Here is a 23175-nt window from a genome sequence, read left to right on the forward strand (position 1 = left end):
CCTCATGTTTGGGGGGTGGGGGGGGGGTGTAAGATTCTCCAGTTGACATTTAAGGGAATCAACCCAGGAGCCTTCAACCAAACAGGCAGAGAATTTATGAGCTTTTCAAAGTCAATGTTGCATTTCATTATGCAGTGGAGAGGGGTAAAGACATGCACAAGAGGGGGGGGGGGATGGAGGGGTGCCCTGCTCTCCCATACAACAAAACTTTGTATGTTTGTTTGTATACATAATTCTGAACATATATTATCATAATGTACATAGTGCATGTATGAAAAGGATGACAACATTATAATTAGCACAGCCACCTATGATCAACAGACAAAGAAAAATTGTACTACAGCCCCGATCCTAATAGCATTTAAGTAGATTAAGGTTGTAATAAACATACATGACTTGCAATAGTCCATAATGATCTTGATTAAAATGTAATTGAATGCAAGAAATTCATTTGAACAACCTATTGCTGCAGTTTAGTTTAATTGTGTATTGAAGAATATATTTCCTGTATGTTTGTGGGTAATGTCAACATTATCAATTAAAGAAATTATTATCAAAGACGAAGTGACGTATAAAAATGGATATAGATCATAGATTATACCTGAATATTATGACATAGTAAAAATTGGCCTTATTGGTCGGTTCATTTATTGGTCAGTTCAATAGGAGGGGATGGGATAGGGGTTAAGTCAGTGGATGGTTCGAAGGGTTATTATAGCCCGCTGCGAGTTTAACTTTCTTAGTGAACATGAAAATTTGATGTAACATCCAAGAAATAATAAATCCATTTATATAAATATTATTCACGATTTTGCTAAACAAGTCGGCCAAAAGATAAAAAAAAACATTTGGTTTATTGTATTTTATAATTCTATTTTGTGTTTGTGTGTATGTTTTGTTTATCTAGGAAATGTGCAAATGAAATCTGGTTTCTGGTAAAATGGTTACTTTTGTTTGTTTCTACTTTTAAAACAGATAAAAAGAGTTGAGTAAGAAATCGAAAATTTCTACGTCAATATCTTAAAAAGTACCTAATATTGAAAATTTATGTACAAAAAAACTAAACCACTTTCATGTAACCAAAAACTGTTTTCATTTAAAAATAACAATTTACTAAAAATTCTGCAATACTTAAAAATTAAATATTTGTATGGAAAGCGTGTTTCTAATAAATAACATTACTAAAATATGTATAAAAGTACAAAGTACATGACCATTTTACCATGACCAAAAGCTGTTTTCTGTGTGACTTGACAATCTAAATTTAAGTACAACTACTTTGCTAGTAGTTGTGCATGCATTGTATATATTCCGCATACGGGATAAAGTGATAAAGGGAAATAGGAATTTTATCCCAACATCTTCTTCCTAATTTGTTGAAGACAAAAGCAAAAATAGTACTATTATATTCTTATTACCTAAAGATTTAGTCTTAATGTTTCTTTTTTTATTTTAAAAGTGTCATTTCACAATAGTTAATATTTATCATACATAGCCATTTTCATTGGTACTATTTAGCCATTAAAATGCATCGAAATTGTATTTTTGTCATAATACTTCTAGTTTAGAATAGGTAGGTTAGGTTAATTTGGGTTAGATCATCTATTCAGAAACCGCTTATTTCACGTGGATGAGATATCATTGTACATACTTGGAGTTATTTTATCTTCTATTCCCATACCTCTTTATCCCTGAAAAACTTGTGTTTACACTGCATGGCATTTAATTAAAGATCTAGTTATAGGTTGCCCTGCGCTTCTGCCAATTTAATTGTCCATACAATGACACAAACAAGGCATAAAAAATAGCAAAATTTTGACAAAAAATATTAAAATTAGAAGAAAAACAATATTTTTTTTATAAAAGTAATACAATTAGAAATTATAAGTAACGCTCGATAATTCTATTATATTACAGACTAGCGGTTTCGCTCTAGCATCTAGAAGGGATGATAGAAAAATATCCTTAAACCAATTCAAGACTTGAATCTGAAAAACAGATGAGCCTAAAACCATCCCAGGACCTATGTGAAGCTTCCCTAAAATGGAAACCCAATCGGTTCATTAGTTATAGAAATCTTAAGCTACAGACAAAAAACTACTACTTTATATTATAGGATAAACGACTCTTTGATTGGAATTCATAACTAATATCTTTTTTTTTCAGGAGAAACCTCCATGGCTACTAGAGCTGACCGCTACTCCAGAACCCGCCTGGCAGGTCAAACATCTGATGGAGCTGAACAACACAACAACACCTATGACAACTACCACAACAACAACTACTACCACAACTACTTCAACTACAACAACGTTGATATCAGAAAGAACAGACAAGTAAGAACCATTCATTTGTTTTAAATAAGGAATTTGATGCCAATGTCTCATTACATCTATTAACAACACATTCTTTTCAACAAATAAGTAAAAAAAATTAACATGAAAATGTCTACCTTATCCAATTAAACCTAGCTATCAAACCTAAACTTGTCCTTGGTCTGAGGAATCTACATAAAAAATCAGATCCACATTTTACCAATGTAACAAATTAAAAGAACCGAGTTTTATAACAGTTGAAAAAGGAGCTATGATGAAAAAATCATATTTGTTGAAGAATCTGACATAAATACAGATAGACAGAAGTAGCTGCGCTTCCTAAAACTCTATTTGGTCTTTACGTCAAAAAATAATTCCCCATGAAATAAGTTGTTCATAAATTGATTATAAATTACATAAACTTTCAAAGAAATTTGAACAAAGAAAAATCAGAAAATTTTATGAGAGACATTTGACGGAATATATTTCAACTTTAAGAGCTAAAACTCAGAGTTTTTGGACCAGGGTTGGGGAACCTTAAATCTAAAGAATCTCTTCTTTTGAGAAAATGCTATGATTTAAAAGAAAAAGAAAGAACATTAACTTGACCGACGGACCTATTAAGTAATGGAATAAATACTGATTGGTCATTAAAATCTTGACGTCTATCTTTAATAATAGCATAAAAAATTCAACATCTTAATTTTGATGTCCTCCTGGGCATTACAGATATACCGAAAACATACCAGCAAAATCTTTACAAAAAATTCAACAGTCTTTCTCTTAGAGCAGCTAATAACAGACAGAAGCTTAAACGGAAAAAAGTTAGTATAGAGTAGCTTTGCGTAAAATAACAACACTTTATAGTTAAACAGTTTCATTTCTAAGTTTTCTTTACCAAAAACTTAAGTGGCTCCACATCACTGTGTGAGGAAAGTGTCATATGTAATCATATCAATAAACACAACATCACAAGAAATAACATCATCTGAACTCCTTCCTCTCTCTTCCATCCATCCATCCAACCCAATTCTAGTGTTTCTTCAGTAAAACAAACTAATTTTCTGTTTAAATAATTAAAACGATATTTCCCATATGGCTTTGCAACTAATTAATATCCGCTGGATTATAACCTGTTCTCAGCCATTCTGAAAAATCATCCATAGCATCGTATTACAGACAATTTTCCACAAATATTAAAATAAAAAAACATTATTCTTATAATTCTTATCATTTCCTTGGAAAGCTGTTAATAGCTGCAGGCATCTGAATCTTTTATGGAGATTTTAGTGCCCAATTAGAAAATACATTTTGAGTGTCCGTCCGTCTGTCCATTAAGGACGCTATGAAGAATTTTTTCATTTACCCTTATGTTACATAAAGATGATATTAAAATTTATTATTATAAAAGAGTCCCTAACCAAGTTGCATCTACTCTGCAACTATCTGTGTTCGTATCACAATTCATGTGGAAATAAAATCATAATCATTGTTTGAACACCATCACTCTATTCTCGACAAGATATTAGATTATAACATTACATTTAACATTACTGCCATCGCAGAAATGTTAAATGTGTCTCTTTTAAGTTAAATAACATAATCATGATGCCATTAAACTAATAAAACTTTTTTTTAAATTTTATATAAAAAAAAACCTTTATCTTTAATGTAACCAACATGTAAGCTTGGTTTAGTATAGAATTTCCCTGAAAAGCGTAATTAAGATGTTAATAAAAAATTTAAATATTGTGATGATACCAGATTATACCCTTTTTTTGTTACATTAATCCTTATGCAAAGTTTGAATTTGATGGACAATTCTAACATTTCATAATACACTAGTTAGGCCTCATTTTTTACTGTCACCAAATGTTAATATTTTTACTTTTACGTATTATAAATTTACTTTTATTTCAGGAAGCCAATTTATTTTGATGCGTTGAAGCCCATGGAAAATAATGAAGATTATTCTTCAACCTCCTCTACTCCAGGCAAACATACACAAACACATATTAACCCTTAAAAGTCGGACCCCGTTCTCCACCTTAATCGGTCAGGGGTCAATTCATCCCCCACCCCCCTACCGTTAAGGGCTAAGAGAAAAAAGTTGCAACAGGATAAAAAAAATTCCAGGATAAAGACATTAGTGAGAATTAAATTTTGAAAAATATTTATGTATTTTCTGTGTGTACATTTAACTAATGTATTTAAACTAACGGTTACGCATCTAGCATGTAAAAGAAAAGGAGAGGGCAGTAAAATAGACCAAAACCATCCCGGGACCTTTAGGAAGCATTCATAAAATGGAGATGTCAATAAATCAAACGAAAATTTATTCATAATGGAAGATAGGTGATATTTAACTAGTATTTTTCTTTATATTCAATTGATTTTATATACATAGTTTAATATCTATTGCACTATTCTTTTATACTTATATGCAAATGACAAACTACATAGACTTGTCGAAGTACTGACTTACAGACCCCAAATTGAAGATAGACATAAAAATTAAATTACACCGTCATTTTAAATTTGATAATTGTCTTTGCAGATTTTTTTGCCCAGACGCAAACGTTTAAACTAGATTTGTTGCGACTAGTAGGATCAAGTTGCGAATTTTGATATTTGCGCAGAAATGATATAAAGTGATTATTTATTCATGCTGTTTCCCCAAGTGTATTTGCATATGTTTACATTAGACCTGTTTATTTTTAAAAATTAAATTTTTTTCAGTCAAAAGTTACAAAAAAGGGAAAGGATTTTTGTTTCTGTATTTTTACAGGGCTCCATAATTTTTAAAGCATAATTTTCTAAGGTAGATACTCTAAATTGTTGAATTTTTTTTATTTGTTTTCTGCATTTCCCCACAAACCATATCGAGCGCAAACCTTATTTAGTATTTAAGAATCTTTTGCTATTAGAACATAGAAAATCAAATTTTGAACACAGCTATTACCAAAAATAAATATATTTACAATAAAGCTTTAGGTAATCATTTGTCTAAGGAGCTATACAATTCTATAAATTCATATTTTTAAGATGTATTAAAACTATAAACAAATTTATTTTTAAATGTTTCATTTACTTCAATTTATCTATTCAATTGAATAAAATAGTCTATGTCATTTCTAAAACTACAAAAGACAATGACATAATAAAAGGTAATATGTCTAAAATGAACCAGTCTTATTAAATTGAAACCCTATCTGAGATTCGTAGAAGACAAGAGATCTTAAATTGTCAGATGTTATCACTGCTTTATTCAACATTTTGACCAAAATTTTATATTTCCCATTTAAATGCGAACAAGGATAAAATCATTTCAAAGTAGCACTGCTACAATTTAAAAATTTTGATTCTATTTATTTTGGAGACATTATGTTTTTTTTTTAATGTTAGCGATATTTGTAATGCTGTATTTACTACTAGCGGATGCGTGCCTAGCATCTAGAGGATCTATTGAAAGGGGTAGGGAGTGAAAGAAAATAGACTAAAACCACCTAATGCTTACTACTAACAAATAAAATTGCTTAACGCCACACAAGATCCAATGTAAAGCTTCCCCCTAAAATAGAGAATTCAATCGGATCATTAGTTTACAAAATCTTAAGCTACAGAAAAAAATCTTACTATTTATTATTAATTAAAGTGACTACGTTGACTGAAGAAAAAAATATACCAAAATAGACTTTGTACAAATTAAAAAATAACTTTAAAATTTCAAATTTGAACAGACAGAAATGGATAAACTATTAAGCAGCAGCGCTACTATATAAAAATGACCTAAAGAGGGAGTAAGTTGGGCAGATAGGTAGGGAGTGAATATTTAGACGGTTAGGGTTGAATTAATGCTTGCGGCTATAAAGGCCTGTATTGTATAGTATAGTAGTATGTGCAAATTTGTTGAATATTTTTTGCACATCAAGTGACACACATGTAGCATATTTTATTTAAAAGGACAGTCTTTTTGCTGTTCTAGCTATTTTTTGTGATAAAGTAGATGGATGTTTGTATATGTTGCTTAAATTTTAAGTAAGCTTAAGTGTTGTCTTTTAAAATACTAGGCAAATACATAATTATTTAGAACTAAATATTAAAAAAAATATTAATCGATTGATTTAGTTGAAAATATAACACTAACATACACAAAATATAAAACACAGCATTTTTTATAAAAAAAAGAAAAATATAGAATAGTCAGAAATAGCCGAAAACGATGTCATTTAATACACATTCACTTATAGATAAAAACTGTTCTTAATTCTTTGTCTTTCAAAAATAAGAATGGAGTGTCCTTTCAAGCAACTTAGAACAGGGCAACTATATGTTGTTTTACTGTTCATACTTGTTGCTAGTCACCACTGATTCAAATCTATTTTATAGTATTTATACAGAATTATGACAACTATTTTTAAGAATATGACAACTATTTTAAAAAGTCATGCAATGAAATAAATACTTTTGAAGTTGTAAAATATAATACTTTCTAAAAATAGTCTTAAAATATCGGATACTTTTCTTTAGCTAAAAGCTATCATCTAGCCATTTAAAATGAAGGTATTCATTGGAAAGTTGTGACTGTTTAACTTTTTAATTTTATTACAACACTTTCTTACTTTGTGTCTGTCTCTATTTTACACTGTAAAAATTATTCGAAATTTTGTCATTTTAAATTTTACATTCATCGATATATAATTATTTTTATGGTGCATAATATTTTCATGTACTCTAATAAATTGATTTGATCAGCTGGCTAAGACAACGATAGATGCCCCAAATCCATCCGCCCCCTTTACCCCATCCGCTCCCCTGCTACTGGATGAACGAACTGACCAATAAATGTGGTCCATATTAGCAACCAAATTAACGACAATTTTCCCTTGTAAATATATCCACCTACTCTATATCCATTTTACAATTCTTTATTTAAGTCAATATTTATAGTTTGAAATAAAAATGATTTTTTTAGTCCAGTCCTGTGTCTGTTTTTATTTAAGTTTTAATTGATGATACTTAAATAATGACTGTAATAAAAATGTTATATATTAGGTATAGACTTGACAGTGTAGTATTTATAAAATGATTACTCAGTTTTATCAATTCTCTTTCATCTTTGCTTCTTCATATATATATCACTCAATCCAGGCAGGGAGAGGACAATGGAGGGAAAATTTACAATTCTGTCTTTCCCTCTAAATATTTCAGCTACCAAAGTCCTTACTTCACACATAATAGTTATAGGGAAGATTATTTTATCATCCAATGTCCTAGCCCCGTCTCCCTGCATACAATCACGCTCATATGAATGAAGATTAACTTAAGCTAAATCAAATTAACTCACTTTAAACTCTCTGTCTCTTATATCTTCTTCATTTGAATAATTTTCTACTTTCACTTTAATTCCAAGTTATTTGCGAATCATGAATATGATTATTATCAGCGAAGCTTTTCTTAAAAACATCATTGTTGGACTTATTTAAAAGTAACAGAATGTCTGTTTTTCTGTGTGAACTAAAGAATCTCGCTAACCGCTAGTCGATATGGTCCTTCTTTTCAGTGAAGCTTTTCATAGGTCCTTGGAAAGTTTCTAGCTATTTTGGGAGATTCTACCTCCACCCTCCAAAGAGAAACAGCCTCTGACAACCCCCCCCCCATTCTAGGGGCATAGCCTCATGTATATAAAATAGAAAAATATGAATTCTAAATCCTATATAAAATTATATAAATTTGTAGATCTAAATCAAATATTAAAATTGGTTGCACGCAGAACAAACATATCTCAATATTAAAGCATACAATTTAGATTCTAAAATTTCTATTCTGCATAATTTTACTTCCTATTTCATATTGATACAAGGATGACAACAACCATTAGTAGTACATAAATATAAAAACAAATTACTTAAATAAAAGTGTAATTGATATATAAGTGGACAAAGTGAGTAGGTGCCCATTGATTAGGAGAATCTTCATAACAAAATTCACACCTCTATCTATAATAGAAATCTTGAAAAATCATATTTAATACAGTTATTTCATGTCCTCTTTGGAGCAAGAAAGATAGACCAACTGATCAAGTAAGTTATAAGTTGTGTGTTGATTGCGCGCTTATAGCCATTTATCTTCGATCTTAAAAAAGTAAATGTAATTTTTCAACAGAGCGTTACGGACTTATGGACAGACGAACAGACATTCGGTCGGAAAGGTTTAACTTTAGAAGATTTTGTGATTTAAAAAAAAGTTGAATAAAACCTAATGATATTTTTTTATAAATGTTAAAAGATATCTTAAATCACTTTAATTATTCGTATAAAAGTGACTTCTCCAAACAAAATTTTGTTGTCAAAGTTATGCAAAATTCTTTTATATTGACATAATTGTCAAGCTAAAAAGAAAAACTGCAAAATTATCAAAAAGTTTTTCTCCATCTTGGAATAATATAAAAGTTATATTGGAGCTACTTATCTTTTTACAACATTGCCTTTGACCCAGTTATGATTATTATTATAAAAATTATTTTCATTTTCTCCCTAAGCTACTTTACCTTTTTCTGCACCCAGCAATAACTATGCATTTTTAGCCAGGGCTCGGCAGTCGCCAAGTTTCAGAGTTGCTTCCCTGCAGCTGCATATTTATTAATTTAAGTGTAGATCAGCTACGGATGTAATTGAAAGCCCGTTGAAAAAATAGCTGTAGGTTTATCGAATGCAACCGAAGAAAGCCCGGAAAAATGCTGCTTGGCTACAGTTGTTGACTTCCTTGGGATAGATGTCACAGCTTTAGGCCTACCTATTTTATCATATATCATAGCAGAGGAACAGGGAAATAATCCCCCTAGAAAAGATATGGGATATTTCCTGACGTCAATAGAATAGGTGGACCAAAAGCAGTGACATTTATCTCCATTTTGCTAGGGCACTATATACAGCTATTTCCTGAAGGCTTTTGCTGCTTGTTTGGTGACGGCTTTTACATTAAACCATAACATAGCGCGGTTGCCGAGCCGTTTTTTTTGCAAAGCCATTCTCATTTTGCAAGAAGAGTATTATTGTAAAAAGCTCTGAATTTTGAGTTGAAACCTCTCAAGAAAATGTGTACAATTTACACAAATACATATTGACCATTATTTTTAGTCAATTTAGTTTAATTAATTAATAGTTTTTTTGTCGCATCATATTATAGACAGCTTTTCGTGAGTATTAAAATAAAAAATTATAAGATTAAAACAAGTTTTGTTCATCCCCGAGGGGCCGAAGGACCGGGCAAACAAAATTGGTATTAATTGTTATTTTATTATTCATGGGAAGTTGTCTACAATACGATACAATACATGATTTTCCGTATGATTTGGAACCGGTTCTAATCCAGCGGATATTAGTTAATTTCTACGCCTTACTGGATAAACAACAATTCAAATTTAAGGGATTTTAAGCAAAAAAAATAAAAGATTTATTTATTTTCAAAACAATTTTATTATTATTTTGTCATTGTTCCTGTTTCAAATGTGAAATTTCATTAGAATACAAAGTCTTATTTTGAAATGAAAAGGTGAAGAAACTTGAAGTATTCCCATAGTCTGAGCAATGGTAACATTGGGATAGTTTAGGGATATGCATATTGAATAAAAAAATATCCTGCCATTTAATCCCCAGTAGATCATAGATTCTTTCCAATAACATATGATTTTGCTTTTTTGATTTTTGATTAGAGCATTTATTCTTATGTTCCTTAGAATTAATTGTGAAGGGATGGGACTTTGAAGTCATAAAACAAATTCTTTCATTCGTTGGCTTAAAACTTCTTTAAAATCTTAATTGGTTTGTACAAATTCGCAGCATTCTAATTTTCCATATCAATATTTCTATAATACAGAAGAGGTAATTTTGTTCACCAAAATTTGGGGTTTACATCAATTTATTGTTCATTGTCTTATCCCTTAAAATCCCTGGAATGAATAGTTTCTAAAATGTGTGCTGCAACAATGTCTTAATCTTAAAACCTGCATCATTTGTGTCTAGCATAACTCATGAAAAGCGGTTTGTTTTTAAGCTGCTTTATTTATACATATATTTTCAAAGATTATTATTTATTTATACATAGATACTTAAAGATTTGTCAAATGTATTTCATAACGTCTGCTTTATATAGCTACTAGCGGCTTCGCCCCTAGCCTCTAGGGGCTATGCCCCAAGAGGTAATTTAAAAAACATTAAATAACTCTGGTGCTGCAACAACCACATTTTAAATTAACTTCATTAAAAAAAATAAGTTTGATTTTTTGTTAATTTTTGGTGGGGGAGGGGGTTGTCCCACACCCCAAGAAAATAGCTTAAAACCACCACAGGACCAGTAGATATATTCCCTGAAAATTAGAATCCAATCGGTTCAGTGGTTACTGAGATCTTAAGGGACAGACAGACGGACGGACGGACAGAAGGATAGACATCAAGCTACTTTGTATTATAGATATACTTATCTAATACTTTTGAACATTGAATTGTAAATAAAATCAATTTTGTTTTCCATGATATACCTAGTGAAAAATCTAAAAAGACAAATATTTTTGGTGCGATAAGAAATGCGCCAAATACTTTTGTTCCATCACTGTGTATTACACAAGATGTGAATGTGTGTGTTTGTTTAAAGAAGATGAAAGAATCCTTGGAATCCAGAACCCGCACCAAACTAGAAATCAAGGTGGTGGAGGAGAAATGGAAAAAGAATCAATATTTACCCAGGACACAAACCAATTATTTGCAGAGAAGGATTCACAATGTAATCCTCAGGTCTCAAGAGGGCTTACCTGGCGGGTGGGGGAGGTGGCTGGCAACCACCCTCCATCATCAAACCCCCCGCAGAATGAGCTGACAAGAAGAAATACTATGTCAGATGCGATGAGACATAATTCACCAGAAGTAAGATATATTTCTACAAACACAAGATATAGCATTAGCGGGTCAACAAAATTAATCCCCCAACAGTACAGAGCTATTGAACAGGAATGTCCGTCTGGAACTTTGGGCCGGGCTACCTGGCTGTGCACAGCTGACGGTTGGCTTGCGTCCGGTCCTGATCTGAGCGACTGTGTGTCCACCTGGTTGACCAACCTGGCCGCTGAGCTGGGCCAAGGTCAGGCTCTGAACAAAGTTGGCATGGATCTATCCGTCCTGACAGAATCACAACCTCTGTATGGTGGGGATATCCAAGAAATTATTAAACTTGTCGAGGGAATGATTCGAATTTTGGAGACTCAACTCAATTCCGAAACTGATATTAATGACCGTAGATTCATATCTGAACAATTAATGGAAAATTTAGTTAATATCTTTAACAATATCATAAACAAACGTGAAATCAATGCTTGGTTTGACCTTCCATCTGAACTTAGACTATCATCCTTGAGTTCAGTTCTAGAAGAATTAGAAACAGCTGCTTCCATTCTGGCAGACAATGCTGAAACTGACTTCCAATTTGATTTAAGAACACAGAACGTAGCTGGTGCTGTTAGGATTCTCAGTGAAAATTTTGATGAAAATGACCAAGTTTTTTCGATCCTAGACTATCCCAATACAGAGATGAAGTTGGTTATTCCCAAAGGAAGTCTGATAGCTGTTAGAGAAAGAAATGTTCCTACACGCGTAATTGTCATCCAGGTGAATTTTCCCGCCCAAGTCCCACTCAAGAACCACGTGGTCAACTCTGAGATAGTAAGTGTGACAAGTGACGCGGCAACCATGAGCTACTTTCATAATCAAGGACGTGCGGAATCAAGGCAGGCGATTCAAAATAATTAGAAAATTATAATTTTTTCCCAATGAAATAGAAAGTTCAGTTTTTTTGCCAATGTTTTTTTTTACAAAATTCTGATTTTATTAACAATACAGTTGAATTATTTTTGGTAAGACTTTTTTTAATTTCTTTGTCTTAATTAAACTAGATTATCTTTTAGTCCCAAAGATGTAATTATGTTTTGCATTTCCCGCAATTTTTAAAAGTATAAAAAATAATTTATTTGAATCCCCTGTGTGTCACAGTCACCATTTCCAAGTAAAATTCTCTCACAAGACAGACAACATTATGGAGAGTGTTTGTGCTATTCTAGACAACAATTCAGGAAATCTTATTCTTTCAAAGTTGATAAGTAAAAATTGTGCATTTTTGATGCATAATTTTGCAAAGCGGAGTTTTTTAAAAATGAAAAAAGGAAAAGTCTGTCTGTAATTAATTCTAAATTATCTATTTTTTTCTAGTAAAGCTACTTAAATTATTTTGTCTGTCCTTCTGTCTGTAAAGCACTTACTTTAGTGTTTTGTATTATTTAGTAGTGTTAGTATTCAAGTATTAAACAGTTAAGGCCCTACGCAGTCACTCTCTCTTTGGTGTAAACTACACACAAGGACAAGCAAATATGCAAACACTTAACGAATTTTTAACATTTCATTCTCTGAATAATTCAATCTTACATTTTACTGTATTACAGTTTACTGCACTTTATTTTTAAGAAATATTATTGATTAATACTTTTTTGTGAACATGATAGTCCTTTAAAAAAAATACTTTACTAGAATAACTTTGTTGTGTAGGACGGTGGGACCCGAGTAAATGCCAAACTGTGGAGTCAAATAGATCATCCACATCATGTTTATGTCACAGTTTCGGTGTTGTCGCCCTGCTGGGTAGACACGACGAGACAGGGGGTGCTGGTGGTGGTGGTGGGCTGGGGGGTCCTCCTGCTAGCGGGGGTAGGAGTGGTGGCGACACAGACCCTAGGTCCACGGATATACAAGGTTGGTTTACTGAATTTTAATTAGGAATATTTTTACATTTTCTCCATAAACAAACGACAATTTTTAGTTTATTTACTTTATGAGTATAAAAGTTCACAATTTGTAAATAGAAAAGAATTTTTTCTTGTTAATGATTTGTGATAAATTAATAATGACATTTATAAGGTTAGTGAGATCTTATGGTAAACACAGACAGAATGACACAACGACATCCTGTAACTTTTATATATGAAGAATATTTAGATTAATTGGTTGTATTCTTGCTGTCTATAGTTTTTTTTATATTCTTTCTATATTATTTGATGTAGATGTAGATGGCGCCCTTGTTGGTATCCTCGTGGGTATCCTCTTTGATATCCTTGTCGAATGCTCTTGCTATCCTAGGTGATGTAGATGTTGATGGCGCCCTAGTTGGTATCCTACTTCCTATCTTTCTTGGTATCTTTGTTTAATACTATTGCTATCCTAGGTGATGTAGATGTGGATGGCGCCCTTGTTGGTATCCTTCTGGCTATCCTTCTTGGTATCCTTGTTTAATACTCTTGCTATTCTAGGTGACTAGATGTGGATGGCGCCCTAGTTGGTATCCTACTTCCTATCCTTCTTGGTATCCTTGTTTAATACTATTGCTATCCTAGGTGATGTAGTTGTGGATGGCGCCCTTGTTGGTATTCTCCTGGCTATCCTTCTTGGTATCCTTGTTTAATACTATTGCTATCCTAGGTGATGTAGATGTGGATGGCGCCCTTGTTGGTATCCTCCTGGCTATCCTACTTGGTATCCTTGTCACTTTCATCATTGTCACAACTGTTTGGAGGTAGGCATCAAAATAAAAAAAAGATAAACAGATATAAAAAGAGAGAGAAAGATAGAGATAATGGATAAGGAGAGAAGAAGAGGGAATAAAAAGGGTATGGGAAATAAAGAAAAAGAGAGAAAAATAGATAGTTAGATGGAGATAGACAGAGAATGATAGATGGATATATTTAATATTTATAGATGGATAGAAAGAGAGACAGAGGAAGAGAAAGAGACAGAACAAGGATGACAGCATCCATAAGTAGCGAAGCTCAGAAATTATGAATGTATATTATGAATGTATTTACAATATACCAGTGTCATCCTATATATTTGATGAACTAGGGAAATAACGAAAACTTCAAAATCACGCAACCTTTAAATCACGAAAAATTAAAAATCTAGGAATCGATCTAGCACCACAATTTATAAACAAATCTTAATGAAACTTGAAGGAAATATGTAGAATATGAGCATATTCAATCCCTGATAATTTCAGCCGCAAATCCTGAATAGGAATTGAGAAAACAATAGAAAACCTAAAAATCTAGGAATCGATCTAGCACCCCTATTAATATAAAAATCGTAATAAAACTTAAGGAAAATGTGTAAAATGTAAATTTAAGTAATCAGAAAAACATGAAAATGTAGGAATCGATCTAGCACCCCAAATTACAGACGGATGGACAAAACAATGTATAGATTAGATGGGCATATGTTATAAGAATCTTCACTAAAAATTTCAGCTGTCTATCCATTATAGGAGCCGAGAAAATCACGTTTCCCCCACTTTGTCTCAGACGGACGGACAGACGGACGAACATTTCGAATTATAGAGTAGCTTCGCTACTAAAAAGATAACCAGAGAAAGATGAAAATATAGATAATGTAAAGGGAAAAGAGAGAGAGTGAAAGAGACAGACAAAGAGAGAGAGAATGAAAAAAAGAAAAGAGAGAAGGGAAGGGCGAGAGAAAGAAGATGAGAGATAGATAGAGAGAGGCAGAAAAAATAGAGCATAAGAGAAAGGAGGAGGGAGATAGAGAGAGAGATAGGGTGATATAAGGAGAGTGAGAGAGCCAAGTCAAAGGAAAAATGTGAGAGAAAAAAAGAAAAGTGAACAGAGAAAAATCTGTTGGATTTTATGAAATCGCTCATAAATCAAAATTTTCTCTAAATTTGAATTCATCATTGATTAAATACCATGAAAAGTCGATTGGGAATTTTGAATTTTAATATTGAAAATTGGAAAGGGATTCTGTCTTTGTTTCTTAATAAAGATTTTATGTTTGTTTTTAAATTCACATTTATAAATATTTTAAAACAATAAATATTAAGATTACATAGGATAACTTAAAAGTGGTCATAGCTGACATATAATCGCCTTACCTGTGAAACTTTAGTCTTATGTTGATGTAAAATAAGAAATATTTAGTTGCGAAAGTATAAGTGTTTGTGTATGTCTGTCGGTAATATTATTGAAATGTTGATTTTTGAATAGTTTCAATACAATTGGACGTTATCGTCATTATTTCCTAAAAAATTATAAAAGTAGGTATACTTAAATTTGGTATCTCAGTTTTAAAATTGTTCTGTCTTGAACCTAATACAAATATCTTCAGGAATAAGACTATTGACGATAAATTGATATGGATTCCAATGAGGATAAACAAAATATCCCCTATGTGGAAGAATATTACTGTTTGAATAGAAAGGAAACTACTACTTTGAAACCAAAATTAAATAAGAGTTTCCACAGTTTTTGGGCCAACGAATAAGATGACGTGGTTATAAAACTTTTGGTCCAATGTACTCTCCCTTCCTGACCTAATCCCATTACTTACTTATCCTTAAAATTCATCTATAGAGGCAAATCTGTTTCGGATTTTATACATGTTCTGTAAACTTATACAAACTCCCCTCCCCACCTCCAAATCGAAAAATGATATTCTAATGACATTCTAGTTTAACTTTTACTTTATTTTTTCTACGACAATACCATTAATTTCTTTATTTAATTTTAAAGTTTATTGTTAGAATTTCCGAATTGACTGTGACTGTATGAAAAGATTGAATGTAAGCTAATGATGTACGCAAAGTTTTTGTTACTGTAGCTGTCTTCTGAGTGTGCCAATTTTTAATCAGTATCTTCCTAACTTGTCACAAGAACTATTAAACATTTAATTAAGGTGTGAGAAATAGAGGGATGGATACATTAATTTTCTTACTTTAGTGTTTTCATGATGTCTACATGAAAATTCTATCTACAACTAGTACATGCAGACAAAAAAGATAGATAGACATCCTGATACTTTTATTTATACTAGCGGATGCGCCCCTTGCATCTAGTAGAAAGCATAAAAATATCCAAAAATATCCAGGATATATATTTAGCTTTCTTGACAAGGAGAACTCAATAAGTTGATTAGTTATTGAAATTTTAAGCTTCAGACAAAAAAACCTTACTACTTTTCATAAAAGGTAAAGGTTATTCAAATGAAATTCTGTCAAATCAAAGCTTTTGTTTAAAAAGAAGGTTACGTTTTATGATTTAAGTAGTGGTTAAGCTAAAGTAAATAAAAAAGTTTGAGCTTTTAAACAAAGATATGATCCAATATGTCTATTGTAATTTAAAGTTTTGACACGCCGTTGGTTCAATTAATCATTACGGTATATTCTTAGTTACATTTATGCATATTAACAAGGACATTTATAACTCCAGTAGCATAGCACAACATACTAATATAATCATATAAAGAAAGAAGCAGTAAACAATTAAACAATACAACAATTAGATTGCAAATGTGACTACTTTGGACTACATTTAACTGAAGTTACTAGGGTTGTCGTATGACCGGAAAGACAAACGTACGGACATGTAATAATTGTATATTAGTTGAGCATACTAACATGGGATAGGTTCATCCTAAAAAGAGCGCACAAAAACTTCATACAATTTCCGTATATCGACTTCAAATGACATTTAATAATCACATATGATACCTATTCAAATATCTTATAGAATCGAGATAGACTTCAATCCCTTGGCATGTGGTTAAATGAGGAAAGATGAAAAATTGTCCTCCTTTGTTAATTACTAGCGGTTGCACGGTTGCACCACTAGCATCTAGTGGCCCTCGAGGGAGTGGAATGGGAAAAGTCGACTCCTCTTACTTTCAATTGAAGATAAATTTTTTTGAGAGTAGGCAATTTTTTCTATGGTGTTTTCTCTGGGGAGGGTTGTGGTAACCCAAAATAGTTATAAACCTTCCCAGGACCTCTAGGAAGCTTCAATGTAAAGGAGAACCATATCAGTTCAGCAGTTAGCGAGATCCTTCGCTACAGACAAAAAGCTTGCTACTTTTTATAATAGAATTAATCTCCAGATTGATAAGTATCCTAATCTTTTTTGGTAAGAAAATGAGCGAACAAATTTGTGAAAAATATATTCAAAATTAACTGTATAACGTAAAAGATAATTAAAGAGCTTTATTTTTATTTGAATTTCATCTTTTTACAATGCAAAACTCTTTTTCGCAAACATGAAAATATCTAAAGTTCTGGGGATGTATTCTGAAAATAATTTGTTAAAAATTAGGACATTTAATCTAATTTGTGAAGTTGTGAATAGTATCTATAAAAAATGATGTCATATTATTCAAATGCCCAATGATAGGCCAAAATAAAGACTAAATTACCAATGGCAGGCCAGTATAGATTTTAATTGACCATTCGTAGGCCAGTATGACGTAATTTTTTTATTGTCACTATAAAAAGCTTCCTAATTTTTAAGAAGAAAGCCTGCTTTTATATTTCTTTACATTCTGGAAAGTTCAACAATAGTCAAAAACAAGCCTTTTAAGAAAAATATAATAGTAATTTAAAGAATCGTTGAGAGACCGTTAGGTTTTTTTTCAGAATCTGTCCCCAATTTTGTCAGCATGTTTGTTTCCTTTGTATAGAAATAAAATACTTGTTTGTAGCGCATGCTATTTTAATGCTGAATTGTGAGAAACACAACAAAAAGATGGCTTAAATCAAGATTAGACAGCCGCAGCCGTTTTTGAAAGCAAGTAGCAGCCATCTACCAAAGTTTTAACAATCTGCTGCCACTAAAAATTCAAAAATCTGTTGTTCTATTGATCAACAATGCTATGACGAGCTGCATCATTGTAAAACAAATTGATGTAAGTCCATAAAAAAACAGCGGCTTTTTTGCACAAAAAATAACCTTGGCAGCCAAAATATTTGTAAAGTCACAGCTTAGTAAATAGCTTTCTATAATGAATCAATCTAGGGCTAAGCCATACTAACATAAGTATTGTCAGCTGCCAATCCCTGACTTCAATATTTTCAACAATGTGGGAAAAAATTGTGGAGATATTCTTTGAAAATGTTGAATCTAAATTGAAAACAAATTGAAGTCAAATATTCTCGCTAAATTCCCCAGAATGCAAAAAAAGTTTCTTCTTTGAAATTCTTTTTCGTTCTTTGTGCCTTGTTTTTGAAAACTCTTGATTGTACAAACAAACATAATTGTATAACATATACAAATAAAACTGATAGAAAATTGTAAAAAAAAAACAAAGTTTCTATTTGAAATTTAAAAAGTTCTTTTTGTTTTGGTTGGATTTGCATAATTTGGAAAAATATCTTGTTGAATTTATTTTGAGATAGAAAATTCATAAAACTATTTTTACTTTGTGCAGTTAAGGGTTTGTTAAATGATATTTCTCATTTCAAAACAAAATAAGGTTACTATCTACTATGTCGATTGGTCTGACATGGTTTTTACTAACTAGCGGCTACGCCCCTAGAGGACTCGAAGGCACTCTACGTGAAAAGGGAGTCGCCCCCACCCCCTTCATTCTTAATCTTTTATAAAAAAAATAGTAAAAAACTGTTTTGGGGTTTAGATTAGTTTTTTCCCAGGGGCGATTTCTCGTGGGAGGGTACCCCACAAAATAGGTATAAACCTTCTCAAGACTTATGAGATGCTATATTGTAAAGAAGAATAATATGGGTTCAGTGGTTAGCGAGGAGATCCTCTGGTACAAACACACAGACAGACTCAAAGACATTCTGTTATTTTAGTATACTTTTTATATATTCATAATTTAGATATTCCCGGCAGAAGAACGAAGAGAAAGGACGAATGCCCCTGGTGGGATGTTTGTGCTCCTCAAGAGAAGACGACTATTACCCTGACATCAACTCCTCCCCCACCTCAACAACCCTGTCGGATGGGACAGCTGGTTGCCCCACGGGGTCTAATTATAGTCTTAAAACAGATCTAGAGATGTATAGAGGTTCTACTAATAAAGGTAATCGTTATCATTGTTCAAAATATTTTATATTCTTAAAAGTTTAGCTTTTCTAAAATTAAGGTCGGTATGTCCGCCCCTTTGCAAGATTATTCCTATAACAGTTAGGTACGATTTAGGAAGCGTACCATATTCAAAATCGTTACCAAAAAGTACGTAAGTTTATTTTAAAATGTTGCTTTTTAACCTTTACCTATTACAACAAGGTGCAATATCATAGGCGAAGCATCTCAATAATCAAATCAAGTCGTAAAAATCTATTTAAGAAGTTTTGCAACAAATTTACTTACAATTTTGTTTTATATTCTACTTTATATTTTGACAATTTTCAAATTTTATGGATTTTAAAATTAAGGTAATCCTAACTATACTAGCAGGGCTTTAAGTCAATGTCATCAATTCCCTCCCCCCCAAACACCCCTCTTAAGAAAAACACTTGCACGCCCCTGCTTATTGTATCTGTAATATGACAGATATAACAATCATACTTACTATGTACAAAGAAATATTATTATACTAGTAATATGGTCAGTCTCACATGATAATTAAATCTATTCTTACAATCAATACTTGACCTTTACATGTAAAAATTAATCATATATTTGTGCTATTTATGTCATACCCAGGGATAAGGGGAAATACAATGGATGTAAAATTATTCAACTCTTAACCCTAAATAATGGCAGAACGAGAAGTATGAATACGGGCGTTGCGAATAACATTTACAGTATGGCTTCAAAACTAATGTATATCCGCTGGATTAGAACCGGTTCTAAGCTATACTGAAAAATTAAGTATAGCACAGACAATTTTCCACGAATAATAAAATAAAAATCAAAAACTTAATCTTATAATTTTTCATTTTGATGTCCGCGGAAAGCTGACTATAATACAATGGGATAAATATAACTATTCAAATACATTGTAATTTTTCTCTGTTAAAAGTATAGGATATAATAAATTTCTGTTTGTGTTAAATTCCATGCAAAAGTCAACAATACAATTGATAAAATAATTTAAAAACATAGAAAACTCTAAATGGAAGAGGACAACGTCAAAAAATCTACATGAAAATGCATGTTTAAAATATCTATGGACACAGATCTATAAATCGGTAGCGCGTGGTAGAAGGGTATAGAGGAATGCCAACACCCCCTTAAAATTAAAATTGGGATGGCCTGCCTTTACCTTTTTTTACCCATTTGGTGAATCTTTGTTCACGCTACTGCTTTGAATGCTGCTAATACGAAAAAATATCTGAATATAATTAACAAGAAAACTAATTTTATTTTGGTTTAAGGTTTACAAAACTCCGCAACTTTCAACACACTAGACCCCAGCCATCTCTTCAACACACATCGCGGCGGTGGGAGTGGCGGTACAGACCTTCGCAACATCCGACCCGGGGCTCTGGTTGTATCCGAATATCCAGGCGACTATTATCAACAACCGCTGAACCATCGGGGCAGCGTGACCTCCACCCCTGGTTGGGGTGGCCCGGTGAGCGACATGGAATATGTTTCCGCCGCAACCCAACAAGGCACCAGTCTGCGAATGAGTGGCGGGGATGGAATGCGGAGACAGGGTGGTGGCGGCGGACCCAGTGCGGATAATTTCTTCCGGCCCGTGAGTCCTAATGGTCATATTTACATGGAGATTGATCCTAATTACGGCAAGGTTTTAGAACAAAGAAGATTAAATAACAGGTACAGATTTTAAATAATTTACCTTTAAATTTATAACCTAGCTAAAATTTAATTTGAAATGTATTTATTATTTAATATATTTTTGTTAATGTTTCTGAACTTTTTTTAGTTGCGGTGATTTCGAGACAATGGCTCCACCTGTGAACCACCAACCCTGCCCCCTACACCCACCCCATCACTCCCACTACCTAGGTGGAGGCGCTGGGGACAATGGGCCTTCTGGGGGCAATGCCCAGACCCTACATATCCGCAGTACTGGTGGGCTCCAGCTTTCTGAGTGGAGTCACGTGACCGCCGCCGCTTCGCCTGCTAACGGCCATAAGGCGGGAAAGAACGGTCATGCGGCGGGCCTAACAGCAGCATTGGCGGGTAAAGTTGGGGCCACCCGAACCTTGGGTTCTACCAAGTTTAACCTGAACAGAAAGAAAGATCTCATGGATGAGAGAGATTTTAGCCTTGACACTGAGAAACCTTACTTTTAAATTCTCAAAGGAGAATACTATGGACGCAATAAATAAACATGGACAAACAATAATGATAGTTTAATTCTTATATCACCCCAAATACCTTTCCCCCACCTTTGTGCCCTGAACCTTATTATGTAATAATTATATGTAATGATTTTGTTAATTTGAAATGAAGAAAAGTGCCATAAAAAGTGTGATAACTAGTGGCAGTATTACTTCATGTATGTTTTATACCTCCCTGTCTTATTTTACCTCTTTTATCTGACAAGATGAAAAATACTCTGTTTGTATATGAGTATGTGTGAGTGTGTGTGTGTGTGTGTGTGTGTGTGTGTGTTTGAATGAATATATATCTGTGTGTGTGTTTGTGTATATAGTGCTTCACAATAACTTTGGTAAAGTTTGATCTATTGCACAGCAGGCCTAGGATGTGCATTTTCAAAACTTTGCTACACTTCCGTGCACATAGTGTCATATATTACAGGACAAAACTTTTACCAAACACATTCCCATCTGCAAAACCTAAATAGTTCAGTGGTAAGATTAAAATAACTTACACTCTTTCTTTCCCCGATTTTTTAAATTATTTTTTTTTGCACATTTTGAATGATTGTGTGTGACTTTGGAATATGAGATGAGCAATAATAATTGGATGAAGATATCTGCAATAATCAGGGAATAATATATTCATTAATAATTCATTGCATAATCAGATTTATACCTGGAAGGGATATGGCACCAGGAGGATAACTATTTTGCCTACAACTTTGCTGTCGGGCTAAAAATGACTGTTCCTATAAATTTTATATTAATTTCATCCTGAAAACAATTACAATAAGCTTTTGTACTTTAAAATATACAGAAAATGACAAATTAGATTTTCTCCTTTTGCCATACCTATAATCTAAAATGATACAAAAAAACTTATTCTAATTTTTAAATAATTTGATTTTTGGAGTTTAAATTTGGAAAGGGCATTACTATATTGTTCATGAATTTTTTTTTCAAATCAAGATTATTTGTCTGCAAAAGTGAAGGAAATAATAATAATTTTAATCAAATATAAAACAAAAAATATTTCTGTAAATAGTTAAAATTATATAAAACCATATCAAAATAGTGAAGAGTAAAAAAGTTTCAAAACATTCTCTAAAGCTTTTATCATGAGCATATTTTTTTGCTCACTTACAAATGATTGAAAAAAAATCAAAACTTAATTTGTTTTGCTCATTATTTCTACAGTGATATATCTCATTATATAATCTAGTCAAAATTTTAGAAATAAAATATGTTTGAACGTCATCTACATTGTAAATAAAAAGACATAATAAAATAGATAATTGTAAAGGCACTAAAATTTTAATTTATTTGCCTCTTTTTAGAAAGTAATATGCCTTTATTTGATATTTATTTATGAAATGAATAATAAAGTTTTCTTGTAATAATGTGTGTTCTTAATTTTGTATGGATGATTATGTCCGATGGTAGCGAATCTTTTCAAAGAAATAAGCCGTAGGCATGCTCTAAATTCAGAGAATATTTATTTTTCTGTCTGAATGCAAAACTACCCGACTTTTTTGGCACTTAAGTAACAATGTCTTAGCCAATCGGTTAATAATCACGCCTCAACCCCTCCACCACTTTTTTTAAAATAAATAAAAAATAATAAGGACATTTGACTATAACAAAGTAAGTGTCATTTTAAATTTTGTAATATTAGTCAGTGATCGAGGGATCAATTATGAAAGATAAACTACATTCGTGCAATTAAGCC

At 32.2% G+C, this 23175-nt stretch overlaps 1 protein-coding gene across 1 annotated transcript in view; it reads left to right on the forward strand.

Annotated features, from left to right (window-relative positions):
• The window catches only part of LOC145313346 (latrophilin Cirl-like), an 86132-nt gene extending 63286 nt beyond the window's left edge, over positions 1–22846 (forward strand). Inside the window, exons 6-14 of the mRNA XM_080152706.1 lie at positions 2167–2336; positions 4236–4309; positions 10968–12093; positions 12356–12433; positions 12903–13108; positions 13832–13925; positions 19026–19228; positions 20529–20934; positions 21044–22846. Of these exons, the coding sequence (XP_080008832.1) occupies positions 2167–2336; positions 4236–4309; positions 10968–12093; positions 12356–12433; positions 12903–13108; positions 13832–13925; positions 19026–19228; positions 20529–20934; positions 21044–21416 (2730 nt within the window). The 3' untranslated portion in view covers positions 21417–22846. The remainder of the gene's footprint in view (positions 1–2166; positions 2337–4235; positions 4310–10967; positions 12094–12355; positions 12434–12902; positions 13109–13831; positions 13926–19025; positions 19229–20528; positions 20935–21043) is intronic.
• The last annotated feature ends 329 nt before the right edge of the window (positions 22847–23175 follow it).

The sequence above is a fragment of the Acartia tonsa genome, chromosome 3, assembly GCF_053477335.1.
Source record: "Acartia tonsa isolate MP-2025a chromosome 3, ASM5347733v1, whole genome shotgun sequence".
Classification (NCBI taxonomy): Eukaryota; Metazoa; Arthropoda; class Copepoda; order Calanoida; family Acartiidae; genus Acartia; species Acartia tonsa.